The 27059-nt window shown below is 41.9% G+C and overlaps 1 protein-coding gene across 1 annotated transcript in view; it reads right to left on the minus strand.

The window, feature by feature from the left end:
- ALDH7A1 (aldehyde dehydrogenase 7 family member A1) overlaps nt 1-27059 on the minus strand; it is a 52522-nt gene that overhangs the window by 12445 nt on the left and 13018 nt on the right. The window contains exons 4-11 of the mRNA XM_003826681.6: nt 26973-27053; nt 25896-26019; nt 20139-20271; nt 18478-18522; nt 13839-13916; nt 11301-11398; nt 3925-3966; nt 2063-2157 (exon numbers count right to left, since the gene is read on the minus strand). Of these exons, the coding sequence (XP_003826729.3) occupies nt 2063-2157; nt 3925-3966; nt 11301-11398; nt 13839-13916; nt 18478-18522; nt 20139-20271; nt 25896-26019; nt 26973-27053 (696 nt within the window). The remainder of the gene's footprint in view (nt 1-2062; nt 2158-3924; nt 3967-11300; nt 11399-13838; nt 13917-18477; nt 18523-20138; nt 20272-25895; nt 26020-26972; nt 27054-27059) is intronic.

The raw sequence follows: 27059 nt of genomic DNA on the forward strand, positions 1-27059 counted from the left end.
AGTTACAAATGTAGTATCAGATTATTTGAGAATGTCAGCTATGTAAAAATAAAGATTTATTTTCATTTATGCAAAACACCTGAAAAAACAAATATGAAAAGTGTGAGAGGCCGGGTGCGGTGGCTCACACCTGTAATCTCAGCACTTTGGGAGGCCAAGGCAGGCAGATCACCTGAGGTCAGGAGTTTGAGACCAGCCTGGCCAACATGGCAAAACCCCATCTCTAATAAAAATACAAAAATTAGCCAGGCACGGTGATGGGTGCCTGTAGTGCCAGCTACTCAGGAGGCTGAGGTGGGAGAATCACTTGAACCTGGAGGTGGAGGTTGCGGTGAGCTGAGATCACACCATTGCACTCCAGCCTGGCCAACAGAGAGAGACTCCATCTCAAAAAAAAAAAAAAAAAAAAAAAGAAAGAAAGAAAAAAGAAAAGTGTGAGTAAGGTAAAGATAATTTTCATATATCTTTTAGCTTATTCTAATTAATTTAGATTATGTCAGTCTTATAAAGAATTTGTTCACACTCAACATGAATGAGAGCAAAAACCCAAAGCCAATTCCTTAATAATTCAACTGAAGGCTTTTTTCATTACAAAAGGAAAACTCAACAATAATAAAAAAGGCTCAAGTCCAACAGAGCTTAAAAAGAATTTTTTTAAAATGGCAAATGCAGCCAAATTTTGTACCTAACTAAAACTTCCTCAGGGCTGGGCATGATGGCTCCCACCTGTAATCCCAGCACTTTGCAAGGCCGAGGTAGGTGGATCACCTGAGGTCAGGAGTTCAAGACCAGCCTGGCCAACATGGTGAAACGTCATCTCTACTAAAAATACAAAAATTAGCCAGGCAGGGTGGCACGTGCCTGTAGTCCCAGCTACTCAGGAGGGTGAGGCAGGGGAATCGCTTGAATCCAGGAGGTGGAGGTTGCAGTGAGCAAGATCGCGCCACTACACTCCAACCTGGGCAACAGAGCAAGACTCCAACTCAAAAAAAAAAAAAAAAAAAAAAACACACAAAAACAAAACGAAAAAAACTTGCTCAGTTATAGTATAGTCTTTTAGTACCATAAAGTCATGAAAATCAAAGTTGTAACACATACTAAACTGAAGACCAGCTCAATCTAAGTGTAGAGATTAAACTTCCAAAATCCCACATTGAAGCTAAACCACATCTCCTTATACACACTTAATATTAATCTGTCCTCTCGATATATATATGTATGCAGGTTATATATGTATATAGAGAGGTCACACATATACATAGCCATTTGCTTTTCAATGAATCATGTCATTTCAAGTCAAATCTAATTCTAGACTTGAGGCTAAAAATAAAAGTGTTTATTGATTGATTGGTTGAGACAGGGTCTTGCCCTGTCGCCCAGGCTGGAGTACAGTGGTGCAATCATGGCTCATTGCAGCCTCATTGAGACCTTTCCTGGGCTCAATCAATCCTCCTGCCTCAGCCTCCCAAGTAGCTGGGACTACAAGCATGAGCCATCATGCCTTGCTAATTTTTTTTAACTTTTTATAAAAACAGGGAATCACTTTGTTGCCCAGGCTGGTCTCGAACTACTGGGCTCAAGGAATACTCCTGCCTCAGCCTCCCAAAGTCTTAGAATTGTATGTTTGAGCCACCATGCCCAGCCTAAAATGTTTAAAATGTTTTACTACGTAAAATGTTTTTATAAAAGAGCACAACTCTATTTTTAGCTATAGTTTAATAATTCTTTTTATTTTTATCTTGTTTTATTCTCTAAATGACACTGGACTTCGTCCATATTGTTCTAGGAGTAGGACTGAAAATCGGTCTCATCTCCTAGTCCAACTCCAATCAATTGGTACTGGAACCCCTATTACCTCGGGGTGGGAAAAAGGCAAAGTTCCTGATTGATTAACAACATCTGCCATGAGCACAGAAAGAGAACTGGACCACATATTTGCCAGCCACATCTAGAGAGCATGTTGTTCTAGCAGTATTGCTGACACCTCCCTAACAGCAGAACTCATTAAAAAGTAGTGTTTTAAGAGCAAGACAATCTCATGGGCCTATGCAGATATACTCACCAGTCGCCTCACAGTGGTACACCTCTGGCCAGCTGTTCCCACGGCAGCGAAGAGAGCTGATGGAACAACTAAGCTGAGGTCTGCATCTTCAAAGGCTTAGGAAAGCACAAACACTTCCATCAGCGAACCAAAACAGGTAGACAAGGTATTTGTTAGCTGGTATAAAACAATGTTGTTTTCTGTTTTTGGTTTGGGGGTTTTTTTTTGTTTTTTGTTTTTTTTTTGAGACAGAGTTTTGTTCTTGTCACCCAGGCTGGAGTGCAATGGCACGATCTCGGCTCACTGCAACCTTTGCCTCCCGGGTTCAAGAGATTCTGCCTCAGCCTCCCGAGCAGTTGGGATTACAAGCATGTGCCATCACACTTGGCTAATTTTCGTATTTTTAGTAGCAACGGGGTTTCACCATGTTGGTCAGGCCAGTTTCAAACTCCTGACCTCAAGTGATGCACCCACCTTGGCCTCCCAAAGTGCTGGGATTACAGGCGTAAGCCACCGTGCCCAGCAAACGTTTTTATAAAGTGCAGTAAAAGAACATCAAAACTATTGTTGTAAAGTAAGCATATTAACGTTACGAAGACATATATACACATGAGGGGGAAAGGCACACTCTTCTTCCAAGGAAGATTATGAGCTCTATGATCTTTACCCAGATATACAAGGGTAAATTGAGGCTCTCACTCCTCTGGCCTCTTCATCTTTTATTTCTCAGAGGGTTTTTTGTTTGTTCTTTTTTTTTTTTGAGGCGGAGTCTCACTCTGTCACCCAGGCTGGAGTGTAGTGGCACTACAGCCTTGACCTCCTGGGCTCAAGCAGTCCTCCCACCTCAGCCTCCCAGTGGGGACTGTTGTAGGGATTAAATGAAATAATGCATATAAAACAGCTGAACACAGTACCCGGCAGACACTAGTGCTCACTAAATGCGAACTATATTTTTTACTGAAGTCTCTCTTTAAAAGTTCATCCAGAGGCCAGGCGTGATGGCTCATGCCTGTAATCCCAGCACTTTGGGAGGACAAGGCAGGCGGATCACCTGAAGTCAGGAGTTCAAGACCAGCCTGCCAACATGGTGAAACCCCATCTGTACTAAAAATACAAAAAGTAGCTGGGCATGGTGGCATGTGCCTGTAATTCCAGCTACTCGGGAGGCTGAGGCAGGAGAACAGCTTGAACCTGGGAGGTGGAGGTTGCAGTGAGCTGAGATCGCACCATTGCACTCCAGCCTGGGCGACAGAGTAAGACTCCCGTCTAAAAAAAAAAAGTTCATCCAGAACAAACACTTCACCATATACTTCTTATATCTTACACATACTTCTTATGTGGGTCAACTACAAATATCTAAGCATTTTTGTGACAAACTCAAACAGTTAAAAAAGAGCGTAAGTAATCTCTAAGCCTATAGGTAAGTGATTTTTTTTTTAACACCTTAAGGACATGTTCCTTCCCAATATAAAAGCACTCAATATTCCACTAAAGACAAACTAATGTTTTTGAAATCTAAAGAAATGATCAAGTCACATAAGAGTTACTTAAGTTATTCTAGAGAAATGTGGCCAGTTTTCAGCAAACAGAAGAAGAAAAAACAAGAAATAATGCCATACTACAATGGCAATGGAAGTCTCATTCACAGGTTCTAGATCATCCCAGGTAATATGTTCTAAACATGAATACCTTTCCTTCCTAGTTACCTCTGCCTTCAAAACAAGCTTGTGTCCTGTCTCCCAAGTAAAATTCCTAAACACAGGAACTAGGTCTCAGGCATATGCAACATGGAAGAAATGAGATCCCAAACAAGTTCCATATATTCAGGATGGTGACTGCGGAAACTGAACAGAAAACAAACAAAAACAAAGGGGCAGCCTTACCAATAATGGCATTGTTTCCTCCAAGTTCCAACAGACTTCTCCCTTAAAAGAAAAAAATTATATATAAAAATTAATGCCTAGTTCCATATTTACTGCACACTGCTATATAGCCTAATCCCAATTATTAAATTATATAGCCTGTCCAATTATTTTTTATATAGCCTATCCCAATCATATAGCCTATCCTGATTACACCCTATCCCAATTATTTTTCAACTTATTTTCTAATTTATAAAGTAGCATTACTATTGTATCAATATCAAATGTCCTGATTTTAGTAACTACTGTGGTTATACAAGAAAATGTCCACATTCTTAGGAAACACACCAAAATATTTAGTAATAAAGGGGACACATCTTTGACTTACTCCAAACAGTTCAACAATAATATGCACCCACAGTGTGTGTGTGTGTGTGTGCACGTGTGCGTGCACTCGCACATAGATGTTGCTGGAGAGAGAGAAAATGATAAATCAAATGGGGCAAAATGTAAGCAATTAGTGACTCTGATTAAAGGGTTTACAGGAATTCCTTATGTTGGTCATATAATTTTGGTTTGAAATTAACAGGAAAGTCTACAGCCAAACCAAACCACCCTGAGCGTGCCCAGTCTTGTCTGACATTATTCAAGAAAAATAAAGTAAAATGGGGCAGCCACTGTAGAAAACAGTATGGCAATTGCCCCAAAAAATTAAACAACAGAGCCTGGGCAACATGGCAAGACCCTGTCTCTACAAAAATTAAAACAAACTAGCTGGGCATGATGGTGTCTGCCTGTGGTCCCAGCTACTCGTGAAGCCCAGGAATTTGAGACAACAGTGAGCCATGATCACACCACTGCACTCCAGCCTGGCCAACAGAATGAGACTGTCTCAAGTAAGTAAGTAAATAAATAAATAAGAGAATTACCACATGACCGAGCAATTCCACTTCTGAGTATATAACCAAACATAGTAAGGCAGGGACTCTATAGATATTTGTACACCAATATTCATAGTAGCATAATTCACAATAGCCAAAAGGTGGCAGCAACCCAAATGTGCATCATCTGATGAATTAGTAAATGTGGTATATCAATACAGTGAAATATCATGCAGCCTTTTTTTATTTTTATTAATTTTTTTTTCAGACAGGGTCTGACTCTGTTGCCCAGGCTGGGGTGTACTAGCATGATCATGGCTTACTGCAGCCTCAACCTCCTGGGCTCAAGCAATTCCCCCACCTCAGCCTCCCAAGTAGCTGGGACAACAGGCATGCACCACCATGCCCAGCTCATTTTTGTACTTTTTTTTTTTGGCAAAGACAGGGTCTTGGCATGTTGCCCAGGCCAGTCTCGGACTCCTGGGCTCAAGAGATCCTCCCGCCTTGGCCTCCCAAAGTGCTAGGATTACAGGCATGAGCCACCACACCCGGCTTATTATAGAGCCTTAAAAAGGAAATCCTACTACATGCTACACGATGGTTGTACGTTGGGCCGGGCGTGGTGGTTCATGCCTGTAATCCCAGCACTTTAGGAGGCCGAGGTGGGCAGATCAAAAGGTCAAGAGATCAAGACCATCCTGGCCAACATGGTGAAACCCTGTCTCTACTAAAAACACAAAAATTAGTTGGGCGTGGTGGCGGATGCCTGTAATCCCAGCTACTGAGGAGGCTGAGGCAGGAGAATTGCTTGAACCCAGGAGGCAGAGGTTACAGTGAGCTGAGATCGCACCACTGCACTCCAGTCTGGCAACAGAGCGAGACTCCATGGTTGTACCTTGTAGACATTATGTTAAGTGAAATAAGGTAGTCACTAAAGGACAAATACTTATAACCCCACTCAAATGAAAGTAGTCCAAATCAATGAAACAGAAAGAAGTAAAAGGATGGCTACCAAGGGCTGGGTGTAGTGGGAAGGAGGGATTAGTGTTTATAGGATATGGAGTTTCAGTTTTACAAGACGAAAAAGTTCTAAAGATAGGCTGTATGATCATGTGAATGTACTTGACACTACTCAACTGTGTACCATCTTAACCATTTTTAAGTAAATTTTATGTTGTGTGGACTTTCCCCCACAATTAAAAAGAAAGAAAGAAACCTATGGCCCATAAGGCCACCACAAAAATCTCTCCTTACAATTCAATAGTGTCTTCCAATCTTTCCTCTGTGCATTTATATCTAGTTGAGATTACATTATTTCATTTTACTTTATTTTCTGATGTCTTACACCTTTCCCCTAAGTTATTAAAAGTCAAGAAAAGAAAAATCACTCCATAGCATTCCATCATGATGACATACCAAATTTTATTTAGCTGTTTCTCCAGTGTTGAATATATTTGTTGATTATTTACTTAGGTTAGGACTCTTGACAGACATTGCCAACCTATATTCTAGAAAAGTTATATAAGCAGGCCATGAATGCCATTCTTTTTTTTCAGTCAGTCTTGCTCTGTTGCCTAGGCTGGAGTGCAGTGGCGTGATCTCGGCTCACTGCAAACCTCCGCCTCCTGGGTTCAAGTGATTCTCCTGTCTCAGCTTCCCAAGTAGCTGGGACTACAGGCATACGCCATCACGCCCAGCTCATTTTTGTTTTTTTAGTAGAGACGGGGTTTTGCCATATTGGCCAGGCTGGTCTTGAACTCCTGACCTCAGGTGATCCGCCCGCCTCAGCCTCCCAAAGTGCTGGGATTACAGGCTTGAGCCATCGCAACCGGCCCACCATTTTTTTTTCTTTCTTTCTTTTTTCAAGAGTCACCCAGGCTGGAATATAGTGGTGCTATCATAGCTCACTGCAGCCTCAATTTCTGGGTTCAAGCAAACCTCCATCCTCAGCCTCCCAAGTAGCTCATACAACAAGCACGTGTCACAACACCTGGCTTGTTTTGTTTTGTTTTAAGAGACAGGTTTTCACAATGTTGCCCAGGCTCTGGTCTCATTCCTAGCTTCCAGCGATCCACCCACCTTGACCTCCGAAAGTGCTGGGATTACAGATATGAGCCACTACACCTGGCCTATAAATGCCATTCTTACCTTACTCCTCCCAGCATAAAGATCTGAGAGATGTGTTTGCCTCAATTTTAGACATATGTTTATTTATTTTTGAGACAGAGTTTCACTCTGTTGCCAGGCTGGAATGCAGTAGTGCAATCTCAGCTCACTGCAACCTCTGCCTCTGGGTTCAAGCAATTCTCTTGCCTCAGCCTCCCAAGTAGCTGGGCATGCCGCCACACCTAGCTAATTTTTTTGTATTTTAGTAGGGATGGGAGTTTCACCATGTAGCCCAGGCTGGTCTTGAATTCTTGAGCTCAGGCAATTCACCCGCCTCAGCCTCCCAAAGTGCTAGGATTACAGGTGTGAGCCACTGTGCCCAGCCTTACACATATATTTATTACTGATCTTTTGATCATCAATTTCCTTAAGTGCACTTTAAAATCAGCTTCCATGTGAATAACTTTTATTCATTTGTGATATCAGGAGCATATGTGACAACAGCAGAGTATCTTCTCATTTCCATTGCTCTGAAACAGGTAAGCATCAAGTGAATATTAATTATGAAGACATGGCTGTTACTACCAAAAGCCACCAAATGCTACACCAACTCTAGTCTCTGCTGCAATCATTGAATTAATGACAGCTTGCTGGCTATAGCATAGCACTATGCTGGGTGTTAAGAAGAGAAGGAAGGAAACGGAAGCTTTTACGCCTGACATTAGCTTCTCCTGCCTGGCTGCAAGTGACGTTTGGCAGAAGAGGAGGGATCTATACTTTCTACATCCTTCCAGTTCTCTATCAGGCACTCTCTGACTGTACTCCTAACCACCAACTCCTCCAAGAAAAGCACCTATAATTAAGACAGGCAGATGCATTTTAAAAATTATAATTCTACTACTACTACTATTACTACTTAGCCAAGAACAACAAACTACCGCCTTGAGTAAGGAAAAGGCGAGAAAGCTGAGAAGATGAAATCTGCTAGTGGGACTAACGATGTTGAGAATCTTTTCATGTGCTAATTGGCCATTTAAGATGTCTATTCGAGGCCTGGTGCGGTGGCTTATGCCTGTAATCCCAGCACTTCGGGAGGCCAAGGAGGGCGGATCACAAGGTCTGGAGTTCGAGACCAGCCTGGCCAATATGGTGAAACCCTGTCTCTACTAAAAATACAAAAATTAGTCGGACATGGTGGTGCATGCCTGTAATCCCAGCTACTTGGGAGGCTGAGGCAGAAGAATCACTTGAACCTGGGAGGCAGAGGTTGCAGTGAGCCGGGATCTCCCCACTGCACTCCAGCCTGGGCGACAGAGCGTAAGACTCCATCTCAAAAAAAAAAAAAAAAAAAAAAGACATCTATTCAAATCCAATGCCCATTTTTAATTGGGTTGTCTTTTATATTCTTACATTTTAAGAGTTCTTTATATATTCTACATACAAGTTCCTTATCAAATGACTTACAAACATTTTCTGCCATTCGGTAGGTTGTTCTTTTCACTTTTTCCTGATGTCCTTTGAAGCACAAAATGTTTTAATTTTGATAAAAACTAATTTGTCTTTTAATTGTTGTTGCTTGTGCTTTAGTTGTCATTTCTAAGAAACCATCGCCTAATCCAAGGTCATGAAAACTTATTCCTATGTTTTCTTCTAAGAGTTTTATAGGTCTTTGATACATTTTGAGTTTGTCTTTGCATAGGAGATGTAGTAGGGGCCTGACTTCACACTCATGTGTATAGATAGCTAGTTGTGTCAGTACCATTTGTTAAAAAGACCATCCTTTCCCCAATGAAATGTCTTGTCACCCTTGACACAACTGACCATAAATGCAAGGGTTTATTTCTGGACTTCCAATTCTATTCCATTGATTTTTATGTCTATCCTTATGCTGGTGCCACACAGTCTTGATTATCATAGTTTTGCCGTAAATTTTTTGACTGAGAAGTGAGAGTCCTTCAATTATCTTCTTTTTCAAGATTGTTTTGGCCTTTTAGGGTCCTTTGCATTGTCATGTGAATTTTAGAATTAACTTGTCAGTTGTTACAAAACAGAAAACTGGAATTTTTACAGGAATTGCATTGAATCTGTAGATCATGTGGACCATATTGAAACCTTAACAATATTAAATCTTCCAAAAAATGAAAAGGGGATATCTACTCATTTATTTAGGTCATCTTTAATTTATTTTGATGATGATATGTAGTGCTCCATGCAACAGACTTACACTTCTTTTGTTAAATGTATTCCTAAGTATTTTATTCTTTTTGACGCTACTACAAATTGAATTGTTTTCTGGATTTCATTTTTGGATTGTTCATTGTTAATGCATAGAAATATAATTGATTTTTGTATCTCAATCTTGAGTCCTGCAACCTTGCTGACCTTTTTCATTAGCTGTTTTTTAATAAATTCCTTTTTAAAAGCAATGCCTACATAGTTAAACAGTTGACAGATTAGTCAAATGTTGTCTTATGCTGGGGTTAAAGTCTAAAATTCAGCCTGACAGCCAAAAATTGATAGCCAATATTATCCTCAAAAACCTTGGAAATCATCCATAAAGCACAGTACAGTATACAAAGCTATGTCTATACAACCCTTTTCAATCGTGTATCCAGGATCCATATCCATGATCCATATGCATATGGATACATATCCATGATCCATATGCATATGGATACATATCCATGATCCATATGCATATGGATACATATCCATGATCCATATGCATATGGATACATATCCATGATCCATATGCATATGGATACATATCCATGATCCATATGCATATGGATACATATCCATGATCCATATGCATATGGATACATATCCATGATCCATATGCATATGGATACATATCCATGATCCATATGCATACATATCCATGATCCATATACATGAGAGAAGAGCAGATTTAAGCCTTCTATTCCACACTCACTGTAAGTTCTGTACTCAGTGCTCCTGTTTAAATGATGACATTTTTCTCACCACTATACTAATGAGAAATGATGACATTTTTCTTCTTTAATTTGCCAAATAGGACTAGTACAATTTGATAAGTTTAAAAAGTAAAGTAGAGCTTCCTCTTCAAAGACTTTCCTCCCCATCTAATTAAAAATAAATAATAACTTCTCTTAAAAGCAAAATTTATTCAAAGACTTGTGCTCCTAAATATTTGCCCTGGCATGCTTATACTGGTCCAAGCACACATTAGGTCATAGCCTGTTCCTCTTCCTTATTTAAGTGTTTTTACCTTTCTCAGCATTCCACAAGTTACTTTCTCCTTCCTTTGATCTCCTCTACCTTTGCCTCTTTTAAAAAGTTCTAAGTTGCTAGCCAATTGGGACAAATACAAAATGTGAGGTCCCATTCCAGCCAATGGAAACTGGACACAGCAGTAGAGTGGACGCATCAGGTTATAAATGACCCTGTCTGCTTTGTTCAGTGTACTCTCGTGGCAAAACTGCTGGCGACTGTACCCTTTCTACAGGAAGTAAAAATGGCCTTACTAAATAAATTTATGTTCAAGTACTATTTCTTTACAGCACCCAAAAACAAACATTTCAAACATAAATATTCTACGTCATTCAATTATACCCATTTAGAGAGAAAATGACTTCCTTTCATAACTTTTTTTTTTTTTTTAGACATTGTCTCACTCTGTCACCCAGGCTAGAGTGCAGTGACGCGATCTCGGCTCACTGCAAGCTCCGCCTCCCGGGTTCACGCCATTCTCCTGCCTCAGCCTCCCCAGTAGCTGGGATTACAGGCACATGCCACCACGACCGGCTAATTTTTTTGTATTTTTAGCAGAGACGGGGTTTCACCATCTTGCCCAGGCTGGTCTTGAGCTCCTGACCTCGTGATCCACCCACCTCGGCCTCCCAAAGTGCTGGGATTACAGGCGTGAGCCACCGTGCCTGGCTTGAATTTTTTTTTTTTTCTTTTTTTTTTTTGAAACGGAGTCTTGCTCTGCCGCCCAGGCTGGAGTGCAATGGCGCCATCTCGGCTCACTGCAAGCTCCACCTCCCGGGTTCACACCATTCTCCTGCCTCAGCCTCCCGAGTAGCTGGGACTACAGGCGCCTGCCACCACGCCCGGCTAATTTTTTGTATTTTTAGTAGAGATGGGGTTTCACCGTGTTAGCCAGGATGGTCTGGATATCCTGACCTCGTGATCCGCCTGCCTTGGCCTCCCAAAGTGCTGGGATTTTCATAAATTTTGGTATTTAAATTTAGGACTTCCCTAATATTCTACTGCTAATAACTGTACCCTTTTCTTTTACTTAGACATTCAAATAAACATGACCACTGCCTCCATGGAAAAGGTTGAGGGGAAAACAAAAACTCAACTTTTAGATTTCACCTCCATATTTGAGAGAATTAAAATCCTCATTAGAAAGCCAACACTTACCAAACCTCTCCTGCACCATCAGGCCCACCTGTTTTCCCACCTGAGTGCTCCCAGTGAAGGACAGCAGGTTCACTCGTTCATCTTTGGCCATTGCTGTGCTGCAAGGGAACAGACACGGTCGGCCACCCAAGCAGAGAAACCCAGCAATGACAACATCTAATGGTACCCAGCACTGAAGTGCCCTTGAAAAAGCAGTCCCTTGAAGCTACAAGAAAGTCTGTCCCAGGGGAGCAAGGGAAGGTCTTCATGAGAAGGAAAAAAGTTTTTCACAAGTAGAACCATTAGGCAGAAGAGGCTAACCTGCTGTGAGCATTTGAATAGAAATCACCTAGAGGAAGTTGTTAGGGAAGAAAGTCTTTCCTATACTGAGTGAGTGACTGGACAATATGATCTTAGCATTTCCTTGCTGAGCATTCCAGTTTTACAAACTTTTAACTGCTGTGTAATTCCTTTAAGGATTAAAACTTGGGCAGGACCAGCCTAGGCAACACGATGAAACCCCATCTCTATAAAAAATACTAAAATTAGCCAGGTGTGGAGGCATGCGCCTGTAGTCCCAGCTACTTGGGAGGCTGAGGTGGGAGGATCGCTTGAAACTGGGAGGCGGAGGTTGCAGTGAGCTGAGGTCGAGCCACTGCACTCCAGCCTAGGTGACAGAGTGAGACCCTGTCTCAAAAAGATAACAATAAAATAAATAAAAAATAAAAGAATTCAAACTTAAAAGCCTGTAGGGAAATATCCTAAAGCAGGGGTCCCCAAGCCCCAGGATGCTGACCAGTACCAGTCTGTGGCCTATTAGGAGCCAGGCTGCACAGCAGGAGGTAGGCAGCAGGCAACCCGGCGAGCATTACTGCCTGAGTGCCACCTCCTGTCAGATCAGCAGCAGCATTAGATCTTCATAGGAGTGTGAACCCTATTGTGAGCTGTGCATGCAAGGGATCTAGATTGCATGCTCCTTATGAGAATCTAACTAATGTCTTATGATCTGAGGTGGAACAATTTCAGCCTAAAACCATCCCCCTGCCGTGGTCCATGGAAAAATTGTCTTCCACTAAACCAGTCCCAGTCCCTGGTGCCAGAAAGGTTGGGGACCGCTATCCTAAAGTATTCCTCATGGAAGCCGACTTATAAAGGCTGTGCTAGGATTTCCAGTTGCTTCTAAGGAATGCAAATCAGACACTACTGATTTGAACCTCTTTCTTCCTAGTTCAGTGCTACAAAGGGTCCAGTGTGAGCCAAGCAGGGCAGCCACAGCATCAGTCTAACTTAGGGCTGGACGGCTTGGCTCAGTTGCCTAGGTCAGTCTTCCAAGGTTCAACCCAGCAAGCATGAGCACTAATACTCAAAGTGCCTGCTGCTTAACATGCTCCTGTATATACTACCATAATTATCTGAGCTATTGCAAGGCCAGCACAAGGACTAAATACCTAGAATGCAAGAATACAGTCAAAGGCCAACTCATGTTTTAAATGACACTTAGATAATATTTCAGTCTGCATTGTACATGTGGGAGTTGTATTTTCTAAAATTTTCTCATTAATATGAAAAACAGAGTAATGAAAAACAGAGTAACTTATTGCTCCTTTTTGAGATTGCCCAGTAAGTACAATAGTATTTAAAAGTGTTGGAAGGCAAGGAAACTAACACTTTAGCCACACCAGTATGGGTTGTAAGACTTGACTCCTGAAAAACTCACCTAATCAAAGTCTAAGCTGGTAAGAACCTCAGCTTTCATCCCAGTTCAGCACAAGTATAGTCCATGTCATCTTAACATCATGCCAAGTAAAAGCAGCAAGACACAAAAGGCCACATATTATATGATTACATTTATACAAAATGTCTCAAATAGGCAAATCCATAGAGACAGAAAATTCTTTAGTGGCTGTCAGGGCATGAGGGCAGGGGGAATGGGAAGAGACTGCCAATGGGTATGGGATTAATTTCTGGGCTGATCAAAATGTTCTGGAATAAGATAGTGGTGATAGTTATACAATACTCTGAATATTTTAAAAACCACTATATTGTACACTTTAAAAGAGAGCATTTTATGATTTTATGGTACACGAATTGTGAATTATATGGCAATTAAAAAAGAAAAAAACAATTTTACTAAAAAGAGGCTGTGTTCCCAGGGTTCCCTTTTTCAGTCAGCTGAGAAACTCAGACAATAGGCTAGGTTCTTGGCAGGCAGTGAGACCCCAGACTACAATTTCATAGCTTTCTTTGTAAGTAAACACCTTGATAAACCAAGTGTCAGGAAGTCACAGGCTGCCCCCGATTACAGCAGTTTGTTATTTCAGGATATAAACACCTTAACAAATAGTACCTCTGGGCAATTAAAAAGACAATTCTTATTCATCCTCCAATAGAGGTTAGGCATTAATAAAATAAGAGCCCAACAAAGTCCATAATAATAATGATTTCAAAAACCATTCTCAACTCCTTAGTTATAAGTGAGTTCATTATTCTAGTAACGATGATTCTAGTTGGTCAACCTGGGGTCCTTCAACAGAGGATGCTCTCAGCCTAGTAACCTACCCAATATCTGCTCCACCACAAGTCAAGGAACAAATTGCACCAGGCAGCTTGTTGTCCTCCAGAACCTTGGCTATTATCCTAGAAAGGAAAAAGCAATTACTGAGGCAATAATTTAAGGCATTTTTTTAAAAACAAGGAATAAATTCCAACCACTTGACTCTCCTTTTTTCAACTTTCTCTCCCATCCCTCAAATATACTACTCTCTTGCTTTTTCAGCCCACTTTTCAATTTCTAAGTCACTGTTCCTAAATGGACTTCTAACATTAAGAACCCTCTTATACCAGACTCTGTCCTCAAACATTCAGACCTGGATTTCTCCTCACATATTGAAAATGCCATTTTCAAAAAACTATTAGCAGATTTTTTTTTTTTTTTTTTTAGCCCTAAAAGAATCTTGAGGCCAGATGTGGTGGCTCATGCCTGTAATCCCAGCACTTTGGGAGGCCGAAGCAGGTGGATCACTTGAGGTCAGGAGTTCAACACCAGCCTGGCCAACATGGTGAAACCCCATCTCTACTAAAAATATAAAAATTAGCCGAGAGTGATGGTGGGAGCCTGTAATCCCACCTACTCAGGAGGCTGAGGCAGAAGAATCGCTTGAACCTGGAAGACAGAGGTTGCAGTGAGCTGAGATCATGCCACTCACGCTAGCCTGGGAGACAGGGAGACTGTATCTCAAAAAAAAAAAAAAAAGAATCTTGAGAAGAAGAAAAAAACATAGAACATAAATAGAAGACACAAAGCATTGTTTAGATAGCTCAAACTGTCATTGTTTTCAAGTATTTTCTCCCAAACTATGAGGACACATCTGGTTCAAGACAGCAGACTGATCACTGGGACTTTTATTTATTTATTTATTTATTTATTTATTTATTTTGGTCTTACACAAATCTATTAAAATGATGATCAAAAAGGAATAAGACCTAGAACGATGAAGGAAATTAGAGGTAGTCACCACCAGCAAATAAGAGATTTAAACACATCTCTGCAAAGCAGAGTTAGAGAAGTTGTAAAGCACAAATTGGGGAAGGGGAAGGGATCCCCAAAACCTAAAGTAAATGCCACAGACACAAAAGAAGGAGCTGGGGCCACCCTGCAGAACCCTGAAAGAGCTTGGGGCTAGTTCCCACCAAACCATGTCGGTCAGAAAATATCAGTGCCCTGCAGGCTAAAGAATTGCGGACAAGCAGAGTTTTTTCTCTTGTTAAAATGAGAAATACATCTAAATACTACTTAAATCTGATTTTGAGTCATAAAAAAATGGCTAAAATAATTCTGGTTTCTCTGAAAAAGGATTCCATTCATTTTGAGTTTCCAGAGGACCAAAGAGCAAAGGTTATTTTCATCAATCATCTCAACTTACTGGCTACTTTCCAATTTGTTTAAATTTCAAAAACTCTCAAATCCCATGCTCACTTTCATAGAAAAGGTATCATTATCACACCTAAGTTCCCCTAAAATACCCTTTATAGCTGTTTTCTTTCTTCCTTCCAATCCAGGATCCAATCAAGGATCATGAACTCCAGCTCTCATGTCCAAGACCAGGTTTCAGGATGTACAATTCTTCCCAGGGACTCCGGGTGTCTATATTGTCTGCACAAGTAGACTGTGCTCTCTTTAAGGGCAAGGCTTTTGTTTTGTGCCTATGGGTAAAGGTTAACAAACCCCTGCCCCTAAGGCATGAGAATCTAAGTTGAACTCTAGCACTGTTCTCCATGTTACCTGATAAGTGTCAGAGGGTCATCAATGTTTCTTAGACAACCCGGCTTATGGTAAAAATGATCCCTGCCTGGTCACTTCCATCTGAACTGAATATCTATGAGCTATTAATGGGAATGCCATGCTTTTTGGCCTTTCCTGAGTGCAGTGACACTTGTAACTGCATGTCCCTGTGGCCCCTGAAAGCTACAATTGTTACAAGAGATTTTGGTTTCTGTGGGGCATTAGGCTTTAAGCCAAGGTAACCCCACACCTCTCCAATGGGGCTCTCACTTTCTTATACCTGTATGATTGTGACAAGAACACTGATTAAAGAGGAATACCTGATGCCATCCTCCTGACAAGCTATGCTGCTGTCCTATATCCTTCTGAATACACAGAAGAACCATATATGGCCTGGGGTCATCTTAGGAATCTGAAAATTTAGTTGAATTTACGAAGACCTCTTTGTAGCACTGCATCACCCTTAGTTAATTCCAGCAAAATTTAGCATCATTTTACTTATCTTCTATTGCAAAAGCAAATAACATTTTCAGTGCTTTGAAGACCATCAACCAGCATATAAACTCTTACATGAACATTTCAAATTCTTCAACCATTTAAAGCAAAAAAAAAAAAAAAAAAAAGCTTGAAGCAAAACCAGTATCAAAATGAACAATATTTTAACCAGCTACTTCATAACAATTAAGTCAGTTCACTACTTCCACATTAATTATTCTGCTGGGTTTTGTTTTGTTTTGTTTGTTTGTTTTTTAGGTTTATTTTTAGGCCAGGGGCAGTGGCTCATGCCTGTAATCCTAGCACTTTGGGAGGCCGAGGCAGGCAGATGACTTGAGGCCAGGAATTCAAGACCAGCCTGGACAACATGGTGAAACCCCATGTCTACTAAAAATACAAAAATTAGCTAGCTGGGCACGGTGGCTCACACCTGTAATCCCAGCACTTTGGGAGGCTGAGGCGGGCAGATCACGAGGTCAGGAGATCGAGACCATCCTGGCCAACATGGTGAAACCCCATCTCTACTAAAATACAAAAAATTAGCCAGGCGTGGTGGCGCACACCTGTAGTCCCAGCCACTCGGGAGGCTGAAGCAGGGGAATCGCTTGAACCCGGGAGGCAGAGGTTTCAGTGAGCCGAGATCGCACCACTGCACTCTAGCCTGGCGACAGAGCAAGACTCAGTCTCAAAAAAAAAAAAAAAAGAAAAAATTAGCCAAGCATGGTGGCATGCACCTGTAATCCCAGCTACTCGGGAGGTTGAGGCAGGACAATCGCTTGAACCTGGGAGGCAGAGGTTGGAGTGAGCCGAGATTGTGCCACTGCCCTCCAGCCTGGGCGACAGAGCAAGACTCTGTCTTTTAAAAAAAAAAAAATTAGCCCGGCGTGGTGGCCCACACCTATAATCCCAGCTACTCGGGAGGCTGAGACATGAGAATCTCTTGAACCCAGGAAGCAGAAACTACAGTGAGCTGAGATGGCCCCACTGCAATCCAGCCTGGGCAACAAAGACTGTCTCAAAAAAAAAAAAAAAAAATTAAAACATATTACCCTTGCTCTTTTCCAGCCCACCACTTTCCAATTCCTAAACTACTATTCTAAATAATCTTCTAGGCTGGGCACAGTGGCTCATGCCCATCCCAGCACTTTGGGAGGCCAAGGCAGGCGGATCACAAGGTCAAGACATTGAGACCATCCTGGCCAACATGGTGAAACCCCATCTCTACTAAAAATACAAAAAATTAGCCAGGCGTGGTGGCACATGCCTGTAATCCCAGTTACTTGGGAGGCTGAGGCAGGAGAATCACTTGAACCAGGGAGTCGGAGGTTGCCGTGAGCCAAGATTGCGCCACTGCACTCCAGCCTGGCGACAGAGCGAGACTCCATCTCAAAAATAATAATAATAGCCGGGCGCAGTGGCTCATGCCTGTAATCCCAGCACTTTGGGAGGCTGAGGCAGGTGGATCACGAGGTCAGGAGATCAAGACCATCCTGGCTAACACGGTGAAACCCCATCTCTACTAAAAACACAAAAAATTAGCTGGGTGTGGTGGTGTGCACCTGTACTCCCAGCTACTCGGGAGGCTGAGGCAGGAGAATGGCGTGAACCCGGGAGGTGGAGCTTGCAGTGAGCCAAGATGGCACCACTGGACTCCAGCCTGAGTGACAGAGCAAGACTCCATCTCAAATAATAATAATAATAATAATAATAATAATAATAATAATATTCTAATATGAAGAACCCTCTTGCCCACAGTCTCCACCCCAATTTCTCTACTAATAATTCTGAAATCAGAATGCAGATGCAAGCAATGGAACATCAAAGGTACATCCTAATCCTACATGGGAAGGCACCCTAACTCTATACATCCTCCAAATTCCAGAATGACAAATCAGTCACATTGCTTTTATGACTTAACCAGAGCTGCCAAATTCTCAAATATAAGTAAAGCATTAATAATTTTTTAACCAAAAGATGCGATACATTTTAGTGTTAGATGAATCAGCAGATTAGTGTAATAATCAGTTTTGTTAACACTCTATTAAGCAAAAGCAACAAAATTATTAGCTAGATAGAAATCTATTCTCAAAACCACTAACTTGTTGAATAGTGAGAAAATATAGATCCTAAATTGCAAAAATTTCCTTTCCACTGAAGATGCTTTTATTTTCCAAGGGACAAAATAATGTCTGCAAGAGTTCAATCAATATGTCAATATCTGGCATGTTTCCAAAGAGTTAAATTAAACGACATGGCACTGAAAGCACTCTGTATATAAAAATAATATTACAAGCAAAGGAGAAAGAGGTTATCCAAATTCCATGCTATGTGACTCTGACATCAGATTAAAAAGTCACGGCCTATCAATAACCCTTTCAATATTATTCCATACCCAGGAAAAAGAAAGCCACATGCACTTACTTTGTGACAGCCACACTAATGAGGGAAGTGGTTGGAGCTCCTTTCCTTAAGAAGGTTAAAACAAAAAAAGAAAAAGAAAAACTTATTTGACGGAAACCATAAATACCTTTTATTATCAAACAGAAGCAAAAGTGTGAGAAAAAGCTCTGTCCAATTAGACAACTAACAAGTGAGTCTGGTAACTGAAACAGAAATCTGTCCTTCAGCTGGGTGTCTTTGAGACCTACGGAACAACAAAACTTTCATGAACATAAAAATGGCACCAAGCAATTCTGAATCAGCTTGCTGCACCGATCGCAGGAATCACTACATTAACCTCAGCCAGTTATAGGAACTGAGTGAAGCAGAAATCTACCAACGTGCTGCATTAAGTAAACTTCCTTGGAAAACTCAGAGAGCTGAGGAAAACTACACAATGAACCTTTTTAGATTAGAATGTTGGAAAACATGAGTTCCTTTCACAACATGGGGCAGAACCCTGAAAGAGCTCAGGGCTAGTTCCCACCAAACCATGTCGGTCAGAAAATATCAATGCCCTGAAGGCTAAAGAATTGTGGACAGGCAGGGCGCGGTGGCTCACGCCTGTAATCCCAGCACTCTGGGGGGCCGAGACGGGCGGATCACGAGGTCATGAGATTGAGACCATCCTGGCTAACACGGTGAAACCCCTTCTCTACTAAAAATACAAAAAAAATTAGCCGGGCGTGGTGGCAGACGCCTGTAGTCCCAGCTACTCGGGAGGCTGAGGCAGGAGAATGGCGTGAACCTGGGAGGCGGAGCTTGCAGAGAGCCGAGACCGCGCCCCTGCACTCCAGCCTGGGCGACAGAGCGAGACTCTGTCACAAAAAAAAAAAAAAAAAAAAAGAATTGTGGACAAGCAGAGTTTTTTCTCTTGTTAAAGTAAGAAATACAGCTATTAGTCCTCCCAAATATGTCCTATTTTACAGTTAGTTTTTGAATACATTCAACTGAGTACCACACATTTAAAACAAATTAATAACTAGTGGAACAGATGCAAGCAAAATGAGCTAAAGACAATTGTCCTGATTTTCCTTATTTAATTTCTTCCACTGAACACAAAAGTAAAAAACAAGTAACTGTTTGCCATCTAAAATATAACATTTTTACTATCAGATATTTTGCAGAGTTGAAAAATTTAAGACCTAAATGGAAACACTGACCAACTGCCTCAGAATTACTTGGGAGTTCACTACCAAAGTTTTATTGGCCAGGTGCAATGGCTAATACCTGTAATGCCAACATTTTGGGAGGCCAAGGCAGGTGGATCACCTGAGGTCAGGAGTTCAAAACCAGCCTGGCCAACATCGTGAAACCCCATCTCTACTAAAAATACAAAAAATTAGCCGGGCATGGTTGCGCATGCCTGTAATCCCAGCCACTTGGGAGGCTGAGGCAGGAGAATTGCTTGAACCTGGGAGGCGGAGGTTGCAGTGAGCTGAGTTCGCACCATTACACCCCAGCCAGGGCAACAAGAGTGAAACTCCATCTCAAAAAAATAAAATAAAATAAAGTTTTATTGAAGAAGCCAGGTGTGGTGATGCACACTTATAATCCCAGTTACTGAAGAGGCTGAGGTAGTAGTATCTAGAAATGGCTATTTTTATCACTCACTACTAAATAGGAAAGTGAGCAGGTCTTACCAGAGGCAGACATTTCCACAGATCATGGCGATGGCGTTGTTCCAACCATACACTGCCACAGGGAAATTGAATGCCGTGATGATTCCAACCAGGCCTACGGGATTCCACTGCTCAATCAGTGCATGGCCAGATCCTGAGGACAGAAAAAGGATGGAACATGCAGAAGCATGTTAATTTAATGCCCATCAAGTTAATAAGAACAAACGTACAGCAGACTGGAGAAGATTCCAGATGCCTTATAGTGGGAAATTGCTACACAGCCATGGGATATCGGTACATTAACTAATGTACAACAAAAGTGGTTATTACCACACTACCTTGTAAATCATAATGATATTCATTATGCCTCTGATCTTCATAGGAACTCTGCATAGATCAGAGCAGTATCAGTGCACCTGGGAGACAAGGACACTTTCTAGAGTTGATGGGTGCCCTAGGTGGTATGATCACAAAGGGCAGAACATGACCAGGGCACAGGGGCTTAGGCCCATGTTGTTTTGTTTGGTTTTGAGTCAGTCTCACTCTGTCACCCAGGATGGAGTGGAGTGGTGCAATCTCAGCTCACTGCAACTGCACCTCCCGAGTTCAAGCAATCCTCGAGCCCCACCCTCCTGAGTAGCTGGGATTACAGGCACGTGCCACCATGCCCAGCTAATTTTTTATTTTTAGTAGAGAAGGAGTTTCACCACGTTGCCCAGGCTGGTCTCAAACTCCTGACCTCAAGTGATCCATCCACCTTGGCCTCCCAAAGTGCTGGGATTACAGGAGTGAGCCACCACGCCTGGCCTCCCATATTCTTTATGTTACCTGACGAATCCCTGGGCCAACTTCTCTGAATTCAAGACAAGGTGGCTCATTTATTGGTGGAAGATGGGAAGGGGGAGTTCTAATAATTACATATATGTTGAATAAATGAATTATGCAGGCCGGGCGTGGTGGCTCACTCCTGTAATCCCAGCACTTTGGGAGGCCAAGGCAGGTGGACTCCCGACTTGAGGTCGGGAGTTCAAGATCAGCCTGGCCAACATGGTGAAACCCCGTCTCTACTGAAAAAACAAAAATTAGCCGGGCGTGGTGGCGGGTGCTTGTAATCCCAGCTACTCAGGAGGCTGAGGCAGGAGAATCACTTGACCCCGGGAGGCAGAGGTTGCAGTGAGCCGAGATCCTGCCATTACACTCCAGCCTGGGCAACAGAGGGAGACTCCGCCTCAAAAAATAAATAAATTAATAAAATGAATTATGCAAATCTTTACATTCACTATAAGAAAACTAAAAATACAAATTAGCTAGGAGCAGTGGCTCATGCCTACAATGTCCAGCACTTTGGGATGCTGGGACGGGAGAATCACTTGAGCTCAGTTTGAGACTTGGATCAACATGGCAAGACCCCTGACTCTACAAAAAAAAATTAAAAATTAGTTAGGTGTGATTGGTTATATGCCTGTAGTCCCAGCTACTTGGGAGGCTGAGGAGAACTGCTTGAGCCCAGGGAATTGAGGCTGAAGTGACCTGGGATTGCACCACTGCACTCCAGCCTGGACAACAGAGTAAGACCCTGTATCAAAAAAAAAAAAAAAAAAAAAGAAAAGAAAAAACAAACAAAAATATTGTATTTTAAATACAAACTTACAAACTTTAAAGTCACCCATAATCCTACAAGGTGTTTATTTTAATTAAAGGCAGCTGGACAGTATAGAACCATACCACAGGAATACGATGGTTCACAAATCCCAGTTAAAACCACAGACCAACTGGAAAGGTGGCTGTCCCAGCCATCAGTCTTTCTAGCCACACTCACACTGCTAGCTAGGATGAGGGACCATACCAGACACAGCACCTCACTCCTGGGCCCTCCTTAATCTGGGCACCTTAATCCCTAGAGATGAAGTGCTGGCACAGCCTCTTCCTGGCAGGGCCTGCCTCCTCCTCTCCTGCCCTCCCATCTCTGCCCTGATGTCACCCCCTTGCTTATAACCCTGTGGATTTTGGATACCTACTGTAGCTATTCTCAGAATAAAGTCCAATCTCCTTGTCAGACAAAATCTCTTCCCGAGGTTCTCTTTCCACTCTACCTGCCCTACCACTGCACCCTCCAGCTGTGCTGAAGCAATGCAATCCTCCCAAATAAGCCAGACCCTCTCAGCCTTCACACAGGCTTCTTCCTTCTTTAAAACAACTTCCAGCACTCCACTCCTTCTCCTCTTTGTCCCATTTGGGACCTTACCTTGGCTAACCTTCTCTTGGAGGCCTTCCTGGACTGCACTCATGAGGCTGGGTTAGGGGCTCCCAGCTATCTGCCCACCATCCTACCGTTTACTCCCTCATATTACTTACCATGCTGGATTATGCTGGATATAATTACCTGTTTATTTATCTCCCACTCTAAGGTATAATTTATAAGCTTATAAATCCCTTGAGGACAGGGACTATGCCTTATAGCTCGAGTATCACCTAGTAGACTACCCGGCACCTGATAGATGCTCCATAAGCATTGATTGAATTAATAAAGCCAAAGTTACCCCAAAGTCTCTACATAAATGAGTAAACTGCTTTAAAAAAAAATAGAAGTGTAAGCTAGGTGTGGTGGCTCATGGCTACAATCCCAACACTTTGAGTGGCCAAGGCAGGAGGATTATTTGAGCCAAGGAGTTCTAGACCAGCCTAGGCCACATAGTGCAACCTCGTCTCTACAAGAAAAATTTTTAAATTAACTGGGCTTGGTGGCATGTGCCTGTAATCCCAGCTACTCGGGAGGCTGAGGTGGAAAGATTGCTTGACTCCAGGAGGTCCAAGATGCAAGGGGCTATAATCACACCACTGCACTCCAGCCTGGGTGACAGATCCTATCTCAAATAAACGAACAAAAATGTGCAAGCAATTGAGAAAAATTTTAATTGTGAGGCAGGCATCATAGTAGGTATAAATCAAATAGTTACCTGCTTGCACATGTACATATCCCCAAATTGGAGGTTTATTAACTGTATTGTTCTTACTGCTGTTGTTGTTGAGATGGAGTTTTCTTCTGTTGCCCAGGTTGGAGAACAATGGCGTGATCTCGGCTCACTGCAACCTCCGCTTCCCAGGTTCAAGGGATTCTCCTGCCTCAGCCTCCCGAGTAGCTGGGATTACAGGAATGTGCCACCATGCCCAGCTAATCCGTATTTTTATTAGAGATGGGGTTTTTCCATGTTGGTCAGGCTGGTCTTAAACTCCCGACCTTAAGTGATCCGCCCACCTCTGCCTCCCAAAGTGCTGGGATTACAGGCATGAGCCACCACGGTGGGCCTATTAACTTTTCTTAGCTAGAAAAAAACTCTTGAAAGTGTTCAATGACATAAAATTAATATTGGATAATGGGAATCATTGCTAGATATCTAATTAAGGACATTAAGTGTCCTTAATTAGACTTAAAAAGACTCCCCCAACTCTTTCTACAAGTAGGGAATTTACTCAATATTCCAAGAAAAGAGAAAAATATGATTTTTTGAAAAATATTTATTTCCTTATTATAAATGTAACCTAATAACCATCATGGAAATTTAGAAAATGCAGAAAAATAGAAGAAAATCCACTACTAATAATTCTGCCACAGAGATAACCACTGCTACCACTTTAGCATACACTTCTATCCCACCATTGCCAATGCAGACATACAGTCACCTGTTTTGCTCTATCCACATTGCAAACATCACAAATCGCTTACACTCTTAACCTCATTTTTTTTTTTTTTTTTTGAGATGGAGTTTCGCTCTTGTTGTCCAGGCTGCAGTGCAATGGCACGATCTCGGCTCACCGCAACCTCCGCCTCCCGGGTTCAAGCGATTCTCCTGCCTCAGCCTCCCGAGTAGCTGGGATTACAGGCATGCGCCACCATGCCTCGCTAATTTTGTATTTTTAGTAGAAATGGGGTTTCTCCATGTTGGCCAGGATGGTCTCTAACTCCCAACCTCAGGTGATCTGCCCGCCTTGGCCTCCCGAAGTGCTGGGATTACAGGTGTGAGCCACCTTGTCCAGCTCTTTTTTTTTTTCTTACTCTTGCTGTCATCTTAGTATCTTCATTGTTAAAACCTCAGAGTATAAGATTGGTTCTTACAGAACAGCTTGTAATAGAAAAACACTGAAAACAGCCCTACATATACATCATTTGGAAGCTGACTAAATAAATTATAGTCTCTTTATAACAAAATAGACAGCTGCAAACACAGATGAAGGAAGCCCCTTAATAGAATAATGCGAAAACAATTTCCAGCCTGACACAGTGGCTCACGCCTGCAATCCTAACACTTTGGGAGGTTGAGACAGGCAGATCACCTGAGCCCCGGAGTTCGAGACCAGCCTGGGCAACACTGCAAAATCCCACCTCTACAAAAAAAAAAAAAAAAAAAAAAAAAATAGCCAGGTATGATGGCATGCACCTACAGTCCTAGCTGAGGTAGGAGGATCACCTGATCCCAGGGATGTTGAGGCTGCAGTGAACTGTGATCATGCCACTACATTCTGGCCTGGGCAAGACAGTAAAATCCTGTCTCAAAAAAAGAAAACAAAAAAACAATTTCCAAGATATATTATTGAATATAAAAGTATAAAACAGAACGTACAGTTTGCGGCCGGGCACAGTGGCTCACGCCTGTAATCCCAGCACTCTGGGAGGCCAAGGTGGGTGGATCATGAGGTGAGGAGTTCAAGAGCAGCCTGGCCAGGATGGTGAAACCCCATCTCTACCAAAAATACAAAAATTAGCCGGGTGTGATGGCGCACACCTGTAATCCCAGCTACTCGGGAGTCTGAGGCAGAAGAATCGCTTGAACCCGGGAGGTGGAGGTTGCAGTGAGCCAAGATCGCGCCACTGCACTCCAGCCTGGGCAACAGAGCGAGACTCCATCTCAAAAAAAAAAAATGTATAGTTTGCTACATATTTGGCTGTACGTGCTCTAAAAAGATACACAAGGGCCTAGGAAGGTGGCTCATGCCTATAATCCCAGCTACTCGGGAGGCTGAAGGGGAGGATCACTTGAGGACAGAAGTTTGAGACCAGCCTGAACAACACAGCAAGATCCTACAAAATATAAAAAAGACACACAAGAAATTGAAAGCATTCACTACTTCCATGGGGTACTATGGCTTAGTCATGGGGGTAGGAGGGAAACTTTTAATCCTTCAACCTTTTATTGCTTTCTTATTTTCTGATATGAATCCATCGTTTCTTCAAAAAAAATTAACATTAGTATAATTTAAAAATAAGTAAATAAAATCCTCCCGTAAAAGTGTGGGTTAGGGGAAGACAACCTTCACAAACATTATTTTTAGTACATGCTAATAGTCTACCAAAATTGGCTTAGATTTTTTCCCCTTATGATTCGATGTTTAGGTCATTTCTAATGTTTTTTATTGATGCCACAATGAACTTCTTTAAACATAACTTCTGTCTTATTTCAGATTATTTACTTAGATTCTTAAAACTGGGCTCTTTAAAGTTAGAGCTCTTTGGGTATATTTCCAAATCGTTTTACAGATGAGTTAAAAGTGTCTTACCCGTGGACTTGCCAACATTAAGTTTTATCTTTAAAACAAAAAGGTTCTTGATCTAACATTTTCATCTGTTTTAATTTGCATTTCTTTGAAAGATTGAGGATATTTTCACATATTTATGCCACTTGAAATTTCTCTTTTGCACAGTCAATAGCCAGAGTATTTTATTTTTTTTGGAGCTCTGTATATCAGAGTACAAAACTCAGCTTAACTAATTTCATTGCTTACTTTCAGAAGGCAAGATAGGTCCTCCAATCATCCTTGATAAACCAACAGCATAGTCACAGATATCCACATACTCCTGAACTTCACCCACACCTTCCACTAAGATTTTCCCCATCTCCAAAGACACCTAGAAATATAAAACGACAAGCAGAATTTTTCCAACAGAATTCACATTATAAACATTAAATTAAAGAAAGGGGGAAGCAAAACATGTTTTGTAAATGTAATAAACTGAAGAAAGTCTGTTTCATTTTCCAAAGAATTTTAAAACACAACAATTGCCTTCACTTTTTCCTGTCTACCTAGTTAATCTTTCCTCTAAGGAAAGAATTTTTAAAATATATGAAGTACAACCGGGCACAGTGGCTCATGCCTATAATCCCAGCACTTTGGGAGGCCAAGGCGGGTGGATCACCTGAGGTCAGGAGTTCAAGACCAGCCTGGCCAACATGGTGAAACCTTGTCTCTACTAAAAATACAAAAATTAGCCGGGCATGGTGGTGCACACCTGTAATCCCAGCTACTCGGGAGGCTGAGGCAGGAGAATCGCTTGAACCCAGGAGGGGGAGGTTGCAGTGAGCCGAGATCCTGCCATTGCACTCCAGCCTGGGCAATAAGAGCAAGACTCCATCTCAAAAATAAATAAATAAATAAATAATAAAATATAATATAATATAAACTACTTTTCTTAAAAACTCTTCTAGCCAAGTGTGGTGGCCCATGCCTATAATCCCAGCACTTTGAGAGGCCGAGGCAGGCAGGATCACCTGAGGTTAGGAGTTCAAGACCAGCCTGGCCAACATGATGAAACCCCATCTCTACTTTAAAAATACAAAAAATTAGCCAGCCGTGGTGGCACAAGCCTGTAATCCCAGCTACTCGGGAGGCTCAGGCAGGGGAATTGCTGGAACATGGGAGGCAGAGGCTGCAGTGAGCCAAGATTTTACCACTGCACTCCAGCCTGGGTGACAGCGAGACTCCATCTCAAAAAAAAAAAACCTCACAATTTTATATATAGAAAAGCATGACAGCCTTATTCTCCACTCAAAGAATTGTGTATATACTACAAAAATACTTTACCAAGCTTCCTAGTACTTGGATCTTCTCCCGCAAGGCATCGCCAATCTGTCTTACTATTTCTCCTCGTTTTGGAGCAGGAATCTAAGA

The sequence above is a fragment of the Pan paniscus genome, chromosome 4 (genome assembly GCF_029289425.2).
Source record: "Pan paniscus chromosome 4, NHGRI_mPanPan1-v2.0_pri, whole genome shotgun sequence".
NCBI classification, from domain to species: Eukaryota; Metazoa; Chordata; class Mammalia; order Primates; family Hominidae; genus Pan; species Pan paniscus.